General features: G+C 41.9%; 1 protein-coding gene across 1 annotated transcript; it reads left to right on the forward strand.

Annotated features, from left to right (window-relative positions):
• The first annotated feature begins 10789 nt into the window (after window positions 1-10789).
• LOC130285176 (uncharacterized) lies at window positions 10790-17656 on the forward strand. Its single transcript, XM_056536472.1, has 3 exons — window positions 10790-11041; window positions 14344-14397; window positions 15784-17656. The coding sequence occupies exons 2-3, from the start codon at window positions 14353-14355 to the stop codon at window positions 16147-16149; spliced, it is 411 nt and encodes a 136-aa protein (XP_056392447.1). The 5' UTR covers window positions 10790-11041; window positions 14344-14352; the 3' UTR covers window positions 16150-17656.
• The last annotated feature ends 1781 nt before the right edge of the window (window positions 17657-19437 follow it).

A 19437-nucleotide genomic window follows, 5' to 3' on the forward strand; every position in this document is an offset into this window, starting at 1 on the left:
TAGCATAGGATTTAGGCCCCTCACGTGTATATCTGTTTTCCCTTTCCCCCCTGGGGTTTCCTTGGGATTGTTGTGAAGTATCCTCTTCCTCCATAGTAGCTACCTGAGTGGTTTGTTCCTCCCTTTCCTTCACTGTAACAATATTGGATGATAGTGGTACGTGTCCCCTTAGCTGCGTTCTTTCTGGTTGTGTTGGGGCTTCATGCACTGAGAAATCCCATATCTCCTGTTTCTCATCTTCCTCCAACCTGACTGTTGCTTCTCCTCTTGTTTCCTCTATGGTATGCAGCTCCTCTTCTTCCAATGGATTGGATATGCTGTACTTGGTCTCTATGGAATTTCTTCTCTTTCTTATTTCTGACTTCTACTTCTGTTTGGGCTTTTTATTTCCGGGTGATCCTTATATTTTTTTGATTTCATCAAAAATGGCAGTAATCATATTTTTAGTCTTTCATAATTGAGTTTTCTATGACAAACATCACCGCCTGTTTTGAAAAATCATGAAACATATTTTTCCCATTCAGGGGAAATTTCCTCATTCAGGGTGTCAGGGTCCCCCAGACCACCTGATAAGCCTTTTTGTACCGTCAAACCTTTTGGGGTTTTATCCCAGTCTAGATACTTTTCTAATGTAGCCACCTCCCACAGGCCATGCATTTCTGATATTAATAGCCTTTCTATTTTTATTTTATTTATTTTGGCCAATGTGATATCCTCTGTATTAACCTCTTAAGGACGCAGGGCGTACCTGTACACCCTGTGCCTGGTCCCGGTGTTTAAAACGGGGTCACGCCGTGACCCCGCATCACACCAGGTCGGTCCCGGCTGCTATTGATAGCTGGGACCCTCGGCTCATAGAGCACGGCCCAGATCGTTGTGCCGATCGCTATTAACCCTTCAGACGCGGCAATCAAAGTTGATGGCCGCGTTGAAAATGAAAGTAAAAGCTTCCCGGCAGCTCAGTCGGGCTGATCAGGACTATCGGGATAAAATCGCGATGTCCCGATCAGCTAGGACGTGAGCGGAGGCCTCCTTACCTTGCTCCGTCGCATCTGATCGGCATTTGATTGCTCTAAGCCTGAGCTACAGGCTTGAGCAATCAACCCCCTATTACGCTGATCCATGCAAAACTATGGCTTTGCAGTGATCAGCATAGAAGATCAGTGTGTGCAGTGTTATAGCCCCCTATGGGACCTATAACACTGCAAAAAAAAAAAGTGAAAAACAAAGTTAATAAAGGTCATTTAATCCTTTCCCTAATAAGTTTGAATCACCCCCTTTTCCCATAAAAAAAACTGTGTAAAAAAATAAATAAATAAACATGTGGTATCACCGCGGTGTTATCTGTGGTGTTACATAGGACTGCAGGTCACATCTACTACATTATCTGTAGTCAGAGAGTTATCACTGTGTTATCTGTGGTGTTACATAGGACTGCATGTCACATCAACTACATTATCTGTACTCATAGAGTTATCACTGTGTTATATGTGGTGTTACATAGGACTGCAGGTCCCCTCTACTACATTATCTGTACTCAGAGAGTTATCACTGTGTTATCTGTGGTGTTACATAGGACTGCAGGTCACATCTACTACATTATCTGTATAAATGTGGTGTTACATAGGACTGCAGGTCACATCTACTACATTATCTGTAGTCAGAGAGTTATCACTGTGTTATCTGTGGTGTTACATAGGACTGCAGGTCACATCTACTACATTATCTGTATAAATGTGGTGTTACATAGGACTGCAGGTCACATCTACTACATTATCTGTAGTCAGAGAGTTATCACTGTGTTATCTGTGCTGCAAATATTCGTGAAATTCCGCCCTACTTATGCCTGTGAGCCAATGAGAGTTCTGCAAGCACAGTTGTCAGAGCTTAGCAACGTCCCTAGCAACCAATAGAAACTTGCTGGCAGGACCAGTATATAACATCACTCCCCACCAGCATTCCTTTGCAGATTCACATGGTGGTACACAGATAACACAGTGATAACTGAGTACAGATAATGTATAGATGTGACCTGCAGTCCTATGTAACACCACAGATAATACAGTGATAACTGAGTACAGATAATGTATAGATGTGACCTGCAGTCCTATGTAACACCACAGATAATACAGTGATAACTGAGTACAGATAATGTAGTAGATGGGACCTGCAGTCCTATGTAACACCACAGATAACACAGTGATAACTGAGTACAGATAATGTATAGATGTGACCTGCAGTCCTATGTAACACCACAGATAATACAGTGATAACTGAGTACAGATAATGTATAGATGTGACCTGCAGTCCTATGTAACACCACAGATAATACAGTGATAACTGAGTACAGATAATGTAGTTGATGGGGCCTGCAGTCCTATGTAACACCACAGATAACACAGCGATAACTGAGTACAGATAATGTATAGATGTGACCTGCAGTCCTATGTAACACCACAGATAATACAGTGATAACTGAGTACAGATAATGTATAGATGTGACCTGCAGTCCTATGTAACACCACAGATAACACAGTGATAACTGAGTACAGATAATGTATAGATGTGACCTGCAGTCCTATGTAACACCACAGATAACACAGTGATAACTGAGTACAGATAATGTAGTTGATGGGGCCTGCAGTCCTATGTAACACCACAGATAACACAGTGATAACTGAGTACAGATAATGTATAGATGTGACCTGCAGTCCTATGTAACACCACAGATAATACAGTGATAACTGAGTACAGATAATGTATAGATGTGACCTGCAGTCCTATGTAACACCACAGATAACACAGTGATAACTGAGTACAGATAATGTATAGATGTGACCTGCAGTCCTATGTAACACCACAGATAATACAGTGATAACTGAGTACAGATAATGTAGTAGATGGGACCTGCAGTCCTATGTAACCCCACAGATAACACAGCGATAACTGAGTACAGATAATGTATAGATGTGACCTGCAGTCCTATGTAACACCACAGATAATACAGTGATAACTGAGTACAGATAATGTAGTTTATGTGACCTGCAGTCCTATGTAACACCACAGATAATACAGTGATAACTGAGTACAGATAATGTAGTAGATGGGACCTGCAGTCCTATGTAACCCCACAGATAATACAGTGATAACTGAGTACAGATAATGTAGTAGATGGGACCTGCAGTCCTATGTAACCCCACAGATAATACAGTGATAACTGAGTACAGATAATGTAGTAGATGGGACCTGCAGTCCTATGTAACACCACAGATAATACAGTGATAACTGAGTACAGATAATGTAGTTGATGGGACCTGCAGTCCTATGTAACACCACAGATAACACACTGATAACTCTCTGAGTACAGATATTGTAGTTGATGTGACCTGCAGTCCTATGTAACAGCACAGATAACACAGTGATAACTGAGTACAGATAATGTAGTTGATGTGACCTGCAGTCCTATGTAACACCACAGATAACACAGTGATAACTATCTGAGTACAGATAATGTAGTTTATGTGACATGCAGTCCTATGTAACAGCACAGATAACACTGTGATAACTCTCTGACTACAGATAATGTAGTAGATGTGACCTGCAGTCCTATGTAACAGCACAGATAACACTGTGATAACTGAGTACAGATAATGTAGTTGATGTGACCTGCAGTCCTATGTAACACCACAGATAACACAGTGATAACTATCTGAGTACAGATAATGTAGTAGATGTGACCTGCAGTCCTATGTAACACTACAGATAACACAGTGATAACTCTCTGACTACAGATAATGTAGTAGATGTGACCTGCAGTCCTATGTAACACAACAGATAACACACTGATAACTCTCTGAGTACAGATAATGTAGTTGGTGTGACCTGCAGTCCTATGTAACAGCACAGATAACACTGTGATAACTCTCTGACTATAGATAATGTAGTAGATGTGACCTGCAGTCCTATGTAACAGCACAGATAGCACAGTGATAACTGCCTGAATACAAATAATGTAGTAGATGTGACCTGCAGTCCTATGTAACAGCACAGATAGCACAGTGATAACTGCCTGAATACAAATAATGTAGTAGATGTGACCTGCAGTCCTATGTAACAGCACAGATAACACTGTGATAACTCTCTGACTATAGATAATGCAGTAGAGGTGACCTGCAGTCCTATGTAACAGCACAGATAACACAGTGGTAACTCTCTGAGTACAGATAATGTAGTAGAGGTGACCTGCAGTCCCATGTAACAGCACTGATAACACACTGATAACTCTCTGAATACAGATAATGTAGTAGATGTGACCGGCAGTCCTATGTAACACCACAGATAACACAGTGATAACTCTCTGACTACAGATAATGTAGTAGATGTGACCTGCAGTCCTATGTAACAGCACATTTATACAGATAATGTAGTTGATGTGACCTGCAGTCCAATGTAACAGCACAGATAAGACAGTGATGACTCTGAGTACAGATAATGTAGTTGGTGTGACCTGCAGTCCTATGTAACAGCACAGATAACACTGTGATACCTCTCTGACTATAGATAATGTAGTAGATGTGACCTGCAGTCCTATGTAACAGCACAGATAACACAGTGATGACTCTCTGACTACAGATAATGTAGTAGATGTGACCTGCAGTCCTATGTAACAGCACAGATAGCACAGTGATAACTCCCTGAATACAAATAATGTAGTAGATGTGACCTGCAGTCCTATGTAACAGCACAGAAAACACTGTGATAACTCTCTGACTATAGATAATGCAGTAGAGGTGACCTGCAGTCCTATGTAACAGCACAGATAACACAGTGATAACTCTCTGAGTACAGATAATGTAGTAGAGGTGACCTGCAGTCCCATGTAACAGCACTGATAACACACTGATAACTCTCTGAATACAGATAATGTAGTAGATGTGACCTGCAGTCCTATGTAACACCACAGATAACACAGTGATAACTCTCTGACTACAGATAATGTAGTAGATGTGACCTGCAGTCCTATGTAACAGCATATTTATACAGATAATGTAGTTGATGTGACCTGCAGTCCTATGTAACAGCACAGATAAGACAGTGATGACTCTGAGTACAGATAATGTAGTTGGTGTGACCTGCAGTCCTATGTAACAACACATTCAACACAGTGATAACTCTCTGAATACAGATAATGTAGTAGATGTGACCTGCAGTCCTATGTAACAGCACATTTATACAGATAATGTAGTTGATGTGACCTGCAGTCCTATGTAACAGCACAGATAAGACAGTGATGACTCTGAGTACAGATAATGTAGTTGGTGTGACCTGCAGTCCTATGTAACAACACATTCAACACAGTGATAACTCTCTGAGTACAGATAATGTAGTTGATGTGACCTGCGGTCCTATGTAAGACCAGAGTTAACAGTGATAACTCAGTACAGATATTGTAGTAGATGGGACCTGCAGTCCTATGTAACAGCACAGATAACACAGTGATAACTCTCTGACTACAGATAATGTAGTAGATGTGACCTGCAGTCCCATGTAACAGCACTGATAACACAGTGATAACTCTCTCTGAGTACAGATAATGTAGTAGATGTGACCTGCAGTCCTATGTAACAGCACAGATAACACCGTGATAACTCTCTCTGAGTACAGATAATGTAGTAGAGGTGACCTGCAGTCCCATGTAACAGCACTGATAACACTCTGATAACTCTCTGAGTACAGATAATGTAGTTGATGTGACCTGCAGTCCTATGTAACAGCACAGATAACACCGTGATAACTCTCTGAGTACAGATAATGCAGTAGAGGTGACCTGCAGTCCCATGTAACAGCACTGATAACACAATACTTTGGAGAGAAAATTTTGCTTCGGGGGGCATGTCGCATTTAGGAAGCCCATATGGTGCCCAGACAGCAAAAAACAAAAAGCAAAACCCACATGGCATACCATTTTGGAAACTAGACCCCTCGAGAAATGTAGCAAGGGGTACAGTGAGCATTTACCTCCACAGGTGTCTGACAGATCTTTGGAACAGTGGGCTGTACAAATAAAAAATAAAATTTTTCATTTTCACCTGTGGGGTGTAAATTCTCACTGCACCCCTCATTACATTCCATGAGGGGTGTAGTTTCCAAAATAGGGTCACATGTGGGTGTTTTTTTTTTTTTTTGCATTGTCAGAACTGCTGTAACAATCAGCCACCCCTGTGCAAATCACCTCAAATGTACATGGTGCACTCTCCCTTCTGGGCCTTGTTGTGCGCCCCCAGAGCACTTTGCGCCCACATATGGGGTATCTCCGTACTCAGGAGAAATTGTGTTACAAATTTTGGGGGGCATTTTTCCCTTTTACCACTTGTGAAAATGAAAAGCATAGGGCAACACCAGCATGTTAGTGTAAAAATGTTTATTTGTTTACGCTAACATGCTGGTGTAGACCCCAACTTCACCTTTTCATAAGGGGTTAAAGAAGAAAAAGCCCCCAAGATTTGTTAGGCAAATTTTCCCGAGTACGGCGATACCCCATATGTGTCCCAAAACTGTTGCCTTGAAATACTACAGGGCTCCAAAGTGAGAGAGCGCCATGCGCATTTGAGGCCTAGATTAGGTACTTGCATAGGGGTGGACATAGGGGTATTCTACGCCAGTGATTCCCAAACAGGGTGCCTCCAGCTGTTGCAAAACTCCCAGCATGCCTGGACAGTCAATGGCTGTCCGGTAATACTGGGGAGTTGTTTTGCAACAGCTGGAGGCTCCGTTTCGGAAACAGTGCCGTACCAGACGTTTTTCATTTTTATTGGGGAGGGGGGCTGTGTAGGGGTCTGTGTATACGTAGTGTTTTTTACTTTTTATTTTGTGTTAGTGTAGTGTTTTTAGGGTACAGTCACACGGGCGGGGGTTCACAGTATTTTCCCGCTGAGAGTTTGAGCTGCACCGCAAAATTTGCTTCAGCTAGAAGCACACTGTAAGCCCCTGTACATTCACATTGGGGGAGAGGGGGGGGGGGGGGATGCAGCGAGTTGCATGCAGGGAGTTGTAGTTTTGCAACAGCTGGAGGCACAATGGTTGCGAAACACTGAGAGTTTGTTACCTAACTCAGTGTTTCACAACCAGTGCGCCTCCAGCTGTTGCAAAAATACAACTCCCAGCAGGCATGGTCTGTCAGTGCATGCTGAGAATTGCAGTTTTGCAGCATCTGGAGGGCCACAGTTTAGAGACCCCTGTATAGTGGTCTGAAAACTGTGGCCCTGCAGATGTTGCAAAACTATAAGTCCAAGCATGGCCAGGCATGCTGGAAGTTGTAGTTCTGCAACATCTAGAGGGCCAGATGTATGCGAACGTCCTTGGTCCTTAAGGACCCTGAAGTCAGGACGTTCGCATACGTCCTATGTCCCCAACATGTTAATTATGCTAAATAGCATGGAAAGTGCCTAAACACACGTTTACCAACCAGGGTGCTTCCAGCTGTCCAGGCATGCTGGGAGTTGTAGTTTTGCAACAGCTGGAGACACACTGTTTGGGAAAGACTGCTATCTGATCTTATATCATAACTTTTAAACTACTCTAAAATGCAGTTAAATATAATGAAATAACAGCGGTGAAATTACTTACACAAATCAGCAGTTCTTCCTCACTTGGTGAAAAGTTACTCCCCACCATCTTCTCTTCGCTGGGCAGCAGAAAATCGCGATACGAAAAGCAACTGGCAAAGATCCAGGAAATGATCTTCATTCTCGCATGATGTTATAGCGCGCATGCGCAGACGAGCGAAATTTTGCAATTAATTTTGCAATTAATTTTGCAATGGCGAAATTTCGCAATAAAAAAACGTCACGAATATAACGAATATTCGAATTTCACGAATATGGGACGAATATTCGTCCTCATATTCGCGAAATATTGCGAATTCGAATATGGCATATGCCGCTCATCACTAGCCGGAAGTGGCGCTGTCTGTGAGTTCCAGCGGGTCAGTACGCAAGCGCCGCAATGAATCCACACCGCTGTCGATAATTAGACAACTTATAACACTATAAAATCTTGCTCAGTGAACATTAGTGTAGTACCTCTTGAGAAAGGGAAACCGAAACGTACCACTGATATGTCCGTTACTTATGAGCGATGGATCTACACGTGGTTAGTGTGTATGTTTACAGGGATTTAACTAGAGCACTTTCTGTTATTAAGCACTTTATACATAGGACAGCATATGGTAACTACAATGTAGCAGTTCTTTCATAAGCCCCACTATTTTGTATTGGTTGACTTTTACAGTACTTCTCCATATTGCGTCTCACATGTTTTTGTTAAAGGGTACCTCTCATCAAATAAACTTTTGATATATTTTAGATTAATGAATGCTGAATAACTTTCCAATAGCATGTTAATGAAAAATATGCTTCTTTCTATTGTATTTTTCCCGATCAGTCCTGTCAGCAAGCATTTCTGACTCATGCTGGAGTCCTAAACACTCAGAGCTGCCAGCCTGCTTTGTTCACAGCCAAACAGGCTGTGAACAAAGCAGGCTGACAGCTCTGAGTGTTCTCCTTTGTGAACAAAGCAGACTGGCAGCTCGTAGTGTTTAGGACTCCAGCATGAGTCTGAAATGCTTGCTGCCAGGACTGGTAGGGAGACCCCTAGTGGTCATTTCTTCAAAGTGGAAAATTAAATAGAAAGAAGCATATTTTTTAATAACATGCAATTGTAAAGTTATTCTGCATACATTAATCTATAATATATCAAACGTTTTTTTGATGAGAGGTACCCTTTAAATGTATTTACAATAAAATATTTTTGAATATTATATCAGTTGTTGTTTGAACTCTTTTTCTAATGTGTGTAATACCCAACTAAACATACAGGGGAAGATTTATTAAAACCTGTGCAGATCAAAAGTTGACCAGTTGCCCATGGCAATCTCATCGCTTCTTTCATTTTGAATTTGGCCTCTGAAAAATATAAGCAGTGATCTGATTGGTTGCTACTGGCAACTGGTCAACTTCTCCTCTGCACAGGTTTTGATAAATCTCCCCCAACAATCCTTTTTTTTTTTTTTTCGAGATGAAATGTTTTCCCCTTGTTGTATAAAATGAGGGCACACAACTCTCGATACAACTTGGTACTAACTCCCAGAAGTGGTCCATATGAGCTGACCATTTTGAAAGTCAAAAGAGGTTCTGCAGCAGCTGCGTTGTGTATGATAATAAATTATAGCCCCATGGCCTGTATATAATACGCTGCCTTATACTTTTTAAATGGTCATGGAAGATCATGAAGACCCTTTTCTGACTTCAAATATTCTTCTATTTTACAATAAGCCTTCATTATTTTATATATATATATATATATATATATATATATATATATATATATATATATATATAAGCTTTGTATTAGTTATTGCTTACAATTCAGTCTCCTATACAAGGAAGGAAACATAACATATGAGCAGTTGGATGAGGTCCCAGGTGACATGGAGTAGCACATATGCGGATTTACCTGTGTGGTGTCTATAAATGTAAATTATATATAGGAAATATACTGAGGAGCAGCTTTTGCTTTGAGGACAGGCACTTCCATTAATAATTATAGGGGATTGATGTCAGGGTCTACTATTGTAGAGGTTTCAGCAGGGATATTGGTTATTGATCCAAAATTATTGGGGAGATTAATCAATCAGCCTAAAACCCTATTATATGTATGAATCCAGCAGATCAGCTGCATACAAAAGAGCTGGTTTGTGATTGGTTGGTCTAGATACAGGTGAGCTGGCCTGTGATTGGTCGGTCTGGCCTGGCACATGCACGGTATGTTTTTCTGTTGTCCTGACAACCAACTGTCACTCAGCTGGAGCGCCCGCAGCATTAAGAGATTTCTGAGCCCTAAAAACGCATTATTTGTATTATTTGTTGTGTGTCTAAGTGTCTGTGTGTGTTGTTTCTTGTTGTGTGTCTGTGTGTGTTGTTTCGTGTTGTGTGTCTGTGTGTGTTGTTTCTTGTTGTGTGTCTGTGTGTGTTGTTTCTTGTTGTGTGTCTGTGTGTGTTGTTTCTTGTTGTGTGTCTGTGTGTGTTGTTTCTTGTTGTGTGTCTGTGTGTGTTGTTTCTTGTTGTGTGTCTGTGTGTGTTGTTTCTTGTTGTGTGTCTGTGTGTGTTGTTTCTTGTTGTGTGTCTGTGTGTGTTGTTTCTTGTTGTGTGTCTGTGTGTGTTGTTTCTTGTTGTGTGTCTGTGTGTGTTGTTTCTTGTTGTGTGTCTGTGTGTGTTGTTTCTTGTTGTGTGTCTGTGTGTGTTGTTTTTTGTTGTGTGTCTGTGTGTGTTGTTTCTTGTTGTGTGTCTGTGTGTGTTGTTTCTTGTTGTGTGTCTGTGTGTGTTGTTTCTTGTTGTGTGTCTGTGTGTGTTGTTTTTTGTTGTGTGTCTGTGTGTGTTGTTTCTTGTTGTGTGTCTGTGTGTGTTGTTTTTTGTTGTGTGTCTGTGTGTGTTGTTTCTTGTTGTGTGTCTGTGTGTGTTGTTTTTTGTTGTGTGTCTGTGTGTGTTGTTTCTTGTTGTGTGTCTGTGTGTGTTGTTTCTTGTTGTGTGTCTGTGTGTGTTGTTTCTTGTTGTGTGTCTGTGTGTGTTGTTTCTTGTTGTGTGTCTGTGTGTGTTGTTTCTTGTTGTGTGTCTGTGTTGTTTCTTGTTGTGTGTCTGTGTGTGTTGTTTTTTGTTGTGTGTCTGTGTGTGTTGTTTCTTGTTGTGTGTCTGTGTGTGTTGTTTCTTGTTGTGTGTCTGTGTGTGTTGTTTCTTGTTGTGTGTCTGTGTGTGTTGTTTCTTGTTGTGTGTCTGTGTGTGTTGTTTCTTGTTGTGTGTCTGTGTGTGTTGTTTCTTGTTGTGTGTCTGTGTGTGTTGTTTCTTGTTGTGTGTCTGTGTTTGTTGTTTTTTGTTGTGTGTCTGTGTGTGTTGTTTCTTGTTGTGTGTCTGTGTTTGTTGTTTTTTGTTGTGTGTCTGTGTGTGTGCTGTTATTACAGCTTATACTCCCCTTTCGGGATCATCCAGTGGTAAGTCCTATTCTAAACTATATTATTATCCCTCATTAATATCATCACAAATTTTTGTTCAGTTACACATCCAGGGGGAGATTTATCAAAACCTGTCTAGAGGAAAAGTTGCCCCGTTGCCCATAGCAACCAATTAGATCGCTTCTTTTATTTTTAACAAGGCCTCTATAATAATGAAAGAAGCGATCTGATTGGTTGTTATGGGCAACAGGGAAACATTTCCTTTGCACAGGTTTTGATAAATCTCCCCTCCAATGTATATTATAGCTGTATATTGTTCCAACTGTAAATATATGTCTGAGATAATAGGTCATGAGACTGGCATGTGATGGGCACTAACTGGTCACAGCCTGGTACATATATCATCTTATTATTATATGAACTGGGCTCTATGGGGGAGATTTATCAAAACCTTTGTAGAGGAAGAGTGGTGCAGTTGCCCATAGCAACCAATGAGATCGCTTCTTTAATTTTTATAGAGGCCTGAGAAAAAATGAAAGAAGCGATCTAATGGGTTGCTATGGGCAACTGCACCACTCTTCCTCTACATGTTGGAGAGCACTGCTTTAGGCTGGGGGGAAAAAAACAGCTCTTTTGTTCACAAATGCCCCCAAATGCATTTGGGCCAAATCTACCGCTGCCAGATGTTAGCTAGGAGTCAATAGGAAAATATGAAATTCCATACCTACATAGAGGGACATTATATTATGTTTGCTTATGTATCCTTTTTTTAGTAATTTTTTCCTTACTTTTTTTTTGCTTATGTGTGACTTATTTATCAACTGGTTTCAGCCTGTTGATAATTTTCTTTCACGTAAGCAATTTTTTCTTTTTTACTTTGGTAGTAGCTTTTTTCTGCTCCATGTTTGAGCTGGAGTAAATTTAGTAAATTTTTAACCTTGTTGCGCAGTTGCGACTGTCACAGTTAATGAATACCAGACTACCCGTAGTCCATTTTAAAATTATTACTACGTAGTTAAGTTTTGGAAAGCTTGCTTTTCTCGCTTTCCAGTCAAAATGTCGCACGAAAAATCGCGTAGTCGTAGGTGCGACATTTGTGTGACATTTTTAGTAAAAAAAAATGTAACTAAATCACTTGATAAATGTCTGTCATAGTGTTTTAACCCGTACAGGACCTAGGGCGTATGCATATGCCTTCTGTACCTGGGTCTTAAGGACGCAGGGCGTACAGGTACACCCGTGGGAATTCCGGTCCCTGCCGCGCGCCGGGCAGGGATCGGACTGGGGTGACTGCTGATATCAATCAGCAGGCACCCCACGCAAATGCCGAGGGGGGTCATCAGACCACCCCATGTCGGCGATTGGCGCAAATCGCAAGTTAAATCGCACTTGCGATTTGCGCAATTCCGGGTCTTACGGGTCACGTGTGATACAAGGTGATCAGGGGTGTAGAATACACCCCCTATCACATACTGTATCTATGGGGAGCTGCTATTGGCTGGACGATAGCCAATAGCAGCCGGCAGGGGAGGGGTTAACCGCACCCTCCTGCAGCTCCCGCGGCTGGCTGGGTTCAGTCAGCAGTCAGAGCTGCTGGAGGAAGACCAGGACCCCCCCTCTGCTGAGATCGGAGCCCCCACAGAAGGAAAGAAGCCCCCCCATAGATCAGGGAAAGAATACAGCCCAGGGAAAGGTAGGGTAAAAAGTAAAATAAAAGTAAAAAAAATTAAAAATTCCCCCCCCCCCTGACCCCCTAATAGGGCTCAAGAGTACGCCTCATCTTTTTTTAGCGTGACCCGGGCCCTATTAGGGGTTCAGGGCGCTGCGATTTGCACCCCCCTTTTTTTTTTGGCCGCAGCGTTTGTTTTTTTTTTGCTCACATAACGGTGTGTGATTACTAATCACACACAGTTATACATAGTTACACCAAGCACTCACTACACACTCCCCCGCCCCCCCCCCCCCCCCCCGCTTAGGGAGCTCTCGGTTGATGAGTCTCTTATCAGTTTTAAGGGGAGACTCATCTTCCGCCAGTATATTCCCTCGAAGCGGGCGCGGTATGGCGTGAAGCTCTATAAACTTTGTGAGAGTACCTCCGGGTACACTCTCAAGTTTAGGGTGTATGAGGGACGAGATTCCCGTATTGAACCCCCAGATTGTTCCCCCACTCTGGGTGTTAGCGGGAAAATCGTTTGGGACCTTATGTACCCATTGCTGGATAAGGGTTACCAGGTGTATGTGGACAACTTTTATTCCAGCATCCCTCTCTTCACATCCCTTGCCGCCAGATCCACGTCCGCTTGTGGGACCGTGCAGAGAAACCAGAGAGGCCTCCCTCTAAATTTAATCCAGATACCTATGGGGGGAGTTGATCTCTCAGATCAAGTCCTCAAGCCATACATGGCCATGCAGAAAACACGTGTATGGTACAAAAAAGTTGCGGTCTACATGGTACAGGTTGCCATGTACAACTCTTTTGTACCGTACCGGAATGCTGGCAACACAGGGACATAACTCCAGTTCCAAGAAGAAGTCCTAAAGGTCCTGATCTTTGCTGACCGGGAAAGAGCAGGGCGGACTTCCCAAGAAACTGGAGTTATAGGTGCCAGGATCGTCCCAGGCCAACACTTTCCAGGTGAGCTCCCCCACAATGGAAAGAAGGGACGATCCCAGAAAAAATGCAGTGTGTAACAGGAGGGGGATTCGGAAGGACACCACCACTCAGTGTGACACTTGCCCCGATCATCCGGGCCTCTGCATTAAGGATTGCTGCAGGGAGTATCACACTTCCATGGAGTACTAAATTTTCCCTCTTCATTTAAATTTTCCATAATTTGACCCCAATGTACCAAGTCCAGAGTACATTCCAAATTTTAACCACTAAATTGCCCAAAAAAACTATTTCATAAAAAATAAAAAAAATAAAAATTAAAAGACCTCTGGGGTTGACCACAGTTTTAGGTCCGGGGAAAAAGCGCATACAGCGCAAAAATGAGCCGACCGGATCGAACGTTTCACTCCGGCCGACTCATTGAAATGAATTACATACGGGAGCGCATAGAAAGGCATACGGGAGCGCGAGGTTTCAGCTCCCCTCTGCCGTATGCGCTCCCGTATGGGAGAAAACGTGATGTGAACCCAGCCTTACAAAGCATTAGTGTAATTCCAGCCTTAAGCTTCTTCCTATAGATTATTACTTTGATAATATACAAATAAAGACATTTGATAGGTGAAATGAGTAAAACAATATAAGTATATTTCAGAATGAATAGATATCATACATTACACCATAATGTGTTTAATGAGCTGAATAAAACTAAGTTTAATCTGTTCTGTTCTAGGTCTTTGAGATGAACAGAAGGGCCATAGACATTATCACAGCGTTCCAGGAAGAAGTAAGTGACGTTGGAGATAATCACATTTGTTATATAAGTATTCATATCTAGTTTAGTAGACATTCAGGGGATTTATCAATTGTGATATTTTTGTTGATTTGTAAAAAAGGCAAATAATTGGACAATTTGTGCACTAACTGCAGTTGTGTGATTATTTGCTGTTTACGACGGTACTTGCTAAAGGGGTGTGACCTATTGCAAAGGGGCGTGGTTGCTCACCATATTTATCATAGTTTACACTGCCAGCCTAAACTGCTGCTAAGATCTCCCCTTGCTCAGAGCTGGCGGAGATTTCATCATGGGTGCACAGGTTTGCTGGACTTACGGTATATAGAGGTGTCTGCTTCTACATGAATTCAGGGAGCCTGTGCGCTGGCAGGAAAGCCTGTGCGCTGACAGGGGAGCCCGTACGCTGGCAGGAAAGCCTGTGCGCTGACAGGGGAGCCTGTATGCTGACTGAGGCTTTGTAAATGTCCCCCTAGATTTTGTTATGGCAGATTTTACCAGTTTTGATTCTATGTAGCTAACCCTAGTAGACCCCAAACATCTGTGGACACAGTATAAATGACCTGCACCATTTTTTTCCATCGATGAAACTGGCACCAGAGGTTCCTCCTTCCTAGGAAATATCACACCTATTTACCCAGCCCAAAAAACTGTCCAGAGTAGAAGAACACAGTATAAATGACCTGCACCATTGTTTCCATCGATGAAACTGCCACCAGAGGTTCCTCCTTCCTAGGAAATATCACACCTATTTACCCAGCCCAAAGAACTGTCCAGAGTAGAAGAACCTTCATTCCTCATACCCCATGGTGCCATAAGGTATTTTGGGAACTCATACAGCCACAGCATCTGTCCCTCCCTCCTACCTTACCAAAAGCAATACTCCAAAAAACTACTTTTTTAATTTGATAGATAGATAGATAGATAGATAAAACTCTAATAAAAACAGCATATCCAGAATGTTAGTCTTTTAGCAGAGGGTGCAGCCAGGTAAAGGACTGTGGTTACCAGGTCTAGAGCAATAGCCAAAAGGTAAGTGCAGCCACCAAATGTTTGAGAAATGTGGCATGAGGCTACTGAAATGCTGTCTGCTTTTTTGCTGCACTATGGAATAAACAACTACTTTTAACTGGATACATTTGGTGTGCTGCACTTATCCGATAGATAAATAAACAGATATATAGCTAAATATGAGATAGATAGATATGGGGTAAGTGGATAGATATGAAGCAGATAGACAGACAGACAGACAGACAGACAGACAGACAGACAGATAGATAGATAGATAGATAGATAGATATAGAAGGCTGGAATGAGGCAAATCATGGAAGGCTGGATAAGGCAAGTAATACAGATCATCTGATTTACTTACGTGTGAAGGTAAAAGAGAAGAAAAAAGAAATGGAAAAAAAGAACAAAAAAGAGGAAAAAAAGGAAGAGGAGAAGGAGGAAGAGGAAAAGGATGAAGGGGAGGAAGAAAAAAAGGAAGAGAATGTGGAAGGGGAAGAAGAAGAAAAGGAAGAGAAGGAGGAAGAAGAAAAGGAAGAGAAGAAGGAAGAAAAAGAGGAGAAGGATAAAGAGGAGAAAGATGAAGAGGTAATAGAAGAAGAGGAGGAAATAACATGCTGCCTGTGGTGTTGTATACCAACTAGAGCCTTCATCAGCAGCGTAACAAACTTTTTCTTTACCATTGCCACCCAAGATAAAAGGACTCCCTTAAGTGGATTCTGGAGGAGGCGCTGTTAGAGATGTTATCAATAGGTATTACCTTTCCTCCATTCCCAGAAGCTCACTTCTGGTTTGGTCTGTACTCCTCCTGATAACTTCTGGTATGAAAAGGGAGAGCCAAGATGGTAGAGCAGGTACTATGCTGTAGTCTTCCCATGCAGCTGAAACCAGTGACAGTAAATGTATGCAACATTGTGTGTACATTGGCTACCACATGGAGGTGTGGTATCGCCCGCATATGGTGACTAGAACACAGTACTTGACCCACCATCTCAGGCCCCCCCCCCCCTCCCCTTTATTCCAGGTGATAAGTCAACAGGAACAGAGAACAACCTTGAAGTGAGCCACTGGGAACCGGGGAAAGAATGCCATTTTAGATGCTGAGATAACCTCTTTAATATGTAGAGGCAAATGAGGCGCCATTAGTATTAGGAGGGTACATTTGCCTCATAAGGGGTAGGAGGAGACCCCCTTTAAGATCAAAGACTGGAGGAAAAGACTTCCTTGAGACCAGTGGAGTCTGGAGGAGGCGCTGTTAAAGAGGTAATCAAGAAAGCTGAAAAGGTATGACCCTTTCTCGCTTCCTAGCAGCTCTTTTCTGGTTTGGTCCAGACTCATCCTGATACCTTCTGGTTTGAAAATGGAGGGCCGAGATGGGAAAGCAGGTAGCATGCTGCAGTCGTCACATGCAGGCGAAATCAGTGGTAGCGAATGTATGCAACATCGTGTGTACATTGGCTACCACAGAGGCCTGGTTTTGCCTGCATGTGGTGACCACAACACATTACCTGACCCCTTATTTCAGCCACCCCCTTTATTCCAGGTGAGAAGGTTTCGGGATGAGAAGAGACCAAACTGGAAAAGAGCCACAGGAGTGTGGGGAAAGTTTATGCCATTTTAGCTCTTCTGATAACCCCTTTAACATATAGAGGCAAATGAGGCTACTTTAACATCAGGAGGATTCATTTGCCTCATAAGGGGTAGGAGGAGACCCCCTTTAAGATCAAAGACTGGAGGACAGGACTCTCTTAAGACCAGTGGAGTCTGGAGGAGGTGCTGTTAAAGAGGTTATCAAGACAGCTGAAAAGGTATGACCTTACCTCGCTTCCTAGCAGCTCTTTTCTGGTTTGGTCAAGACTCGTCCAGATACCTTCTAGTTTGAAAGGGAGGGCCGAGATGGGAGAGCAGGTAGCATGTTGCAGTCGTCACATGCAGGCAAAATCAGTGGCAGCAAATGTATGCAACAACGGGTGTGCATTGGCTACCACAGAGGCCTGGTTTTGCCTGCATGTGGTGACCACAACACCCCACCAATCAGACATCTTATCCCCTATCCTATTTACATTTTGCGTGTTATCTCCTCTCATTTTAAGAGTCATAACCTTTTTATATATTTTTTTCATCCACAGACCCATATGAGGTCTTGTTTTTTGTACTTTGTAAAGACACTTTCCATTTTTTCTGGGATATGATGTGACCAAAAATCAAATTTTAGACCTTTGGTGTTTTTTTATAATAGGTATATAGGAGATACCAAATGTGTTTTTATCTATATCTATATATATATATATATCTATATATATATATATATATATCTATATATATATATATATAATTTTTTATATATATATATATATATATATATATTTTTTTTTTTTTTTTTTTTTTTTTCAGTAACATGGGAGATGGAGTATTTTTTTTTTTTTTACTATGGGAATCTACTAATTGCTATAACTCTTCAGTGCTCTGCTATGTACAGCCTGCCGGTATGCAGAACATACAGATGGATTGCAGCGGAGCAGAATGGCGAAGAGAGACCTCCAGCCACCAAGGACCACAGGTTTTTCAGTTTTTGCACTTTCGTTTTTTCCTCCTCACCTTTTAAAAATCATAACCCTTTCAATTTTGCACCTAAAAATCCATATGATGGCTTATTTTTTGTACCACCAATTCTACTTTGCAGTGACATCAGTCATTTTACCCAAAAATTTACGCCGAAGCGAAAAAAAAATCATTGTGCGACGAAATTGAAGGAAAAAAAACGCCATTTTGTATCTTTTGGGGGCTTCCGTTTCTACGCAGTACATTTTTCGGTAAAAATTACACCTTATCTTTATTCTGTAGGTCCATACTTATATAGGTTTGATTTTGTGGTACTTCTGGAAAAAATAACTACATGCAGGAAAATGTATACGTTTAAAATTGTCATCTTCGACACCTATAACTTTTTTATTTTACCGCGTATGGGGCGGTATGAGGGCTCATTTTTTTGCAGCATGATCTGAAGTTTTTAGCGGTAACATTTTTGTATTGATCTGACTTTTTGATTGCTTTTTATTAATTTTTTCATGATATAAAAAGTGACCAAAAATACGTTATTTTGGACTTTGGAATTTTTTTTACGCATACGCCATTGACCGTGCGGTTTAATTAATGATATATTTTTATAGTTCGGACACTTACGCACGTGGCGATACCATATATGTTTATATTTATTTAATCCTTTTGTTTTATTGTTTTTATGTACTTTTAAATAAACTGTCCAGTGTGTTGTACAACCTACATCTCTGGCTAGTTTTTTTTTACCTCCATCATTGGAACCAGCAGCACCATCAGAAGGTTATTTTGCTATTCCACTACTGGTCTTCTCCCAGGAAACAGTTCTACCTCTCCTGCAACTTGAGGCTTAGCAGCGGTTCCTGCCTTCTTCCCTAAACCCCATTCGCAGGTTGATATGCAAGTTTTGACTTGCCGAAAGGTGAGCAGCCACTACCTAGAGGTTCTATAGGCCCCGCAACTTCTCCATCTCTCACTTCCATTATCCCTACATATCACACGAGGCGCCCCCTCTGGTCTCCCTGTTTTTTCTCCTCTCACACGCAGGAGTCGGGGCTTCGATGGTTGTCCGCCCCCTGCTTCTATCTGCCTCCTGAAACAATCTGCCTCTATTAGTATATTCAAATTCTGCGCTGTGCTCTGAGGCAGTAGCAAAAGCGCAGTTAGTTTACAAACAGCTCTCACGTCCTAGTGATGCGAGAGCTCTTCTTGCCAGAGCGCTCTGCTACTGTGCCGGATTGCAGCGCTCACTAGGACGTGAGAGCTGTTTGTAAATTAAGAGCACAGCTCAGAATTTGAATATATTACAGGAGCCACTGGATGGAATTTGGTAAGTGACCTCTCTTTGCAGGTCCTCTTACCTACCTCCAGCGTGTCCCTTCGGCGATTGATTGCTCCAAGCCTGAGATGCAGGCTTGAGCAATCGACTGCCGATAACTCTTATCACTGCAAAGCTATGGCTTTGCAGGG

The sequence above is a fragment of the Hyla sarda genome, chromosome 8 (genome assembly GCF_029499605.1).
Source record: "Hyla sarda isolate aHylSar1 chromosome 8, aHylSar1.hap1, whole genome shotgun sequence".
NCBI lineage: Eukaryota > Metazoa > Chordata > Amphibia > Anura > Hylidae > Hyla > Hyla sarda.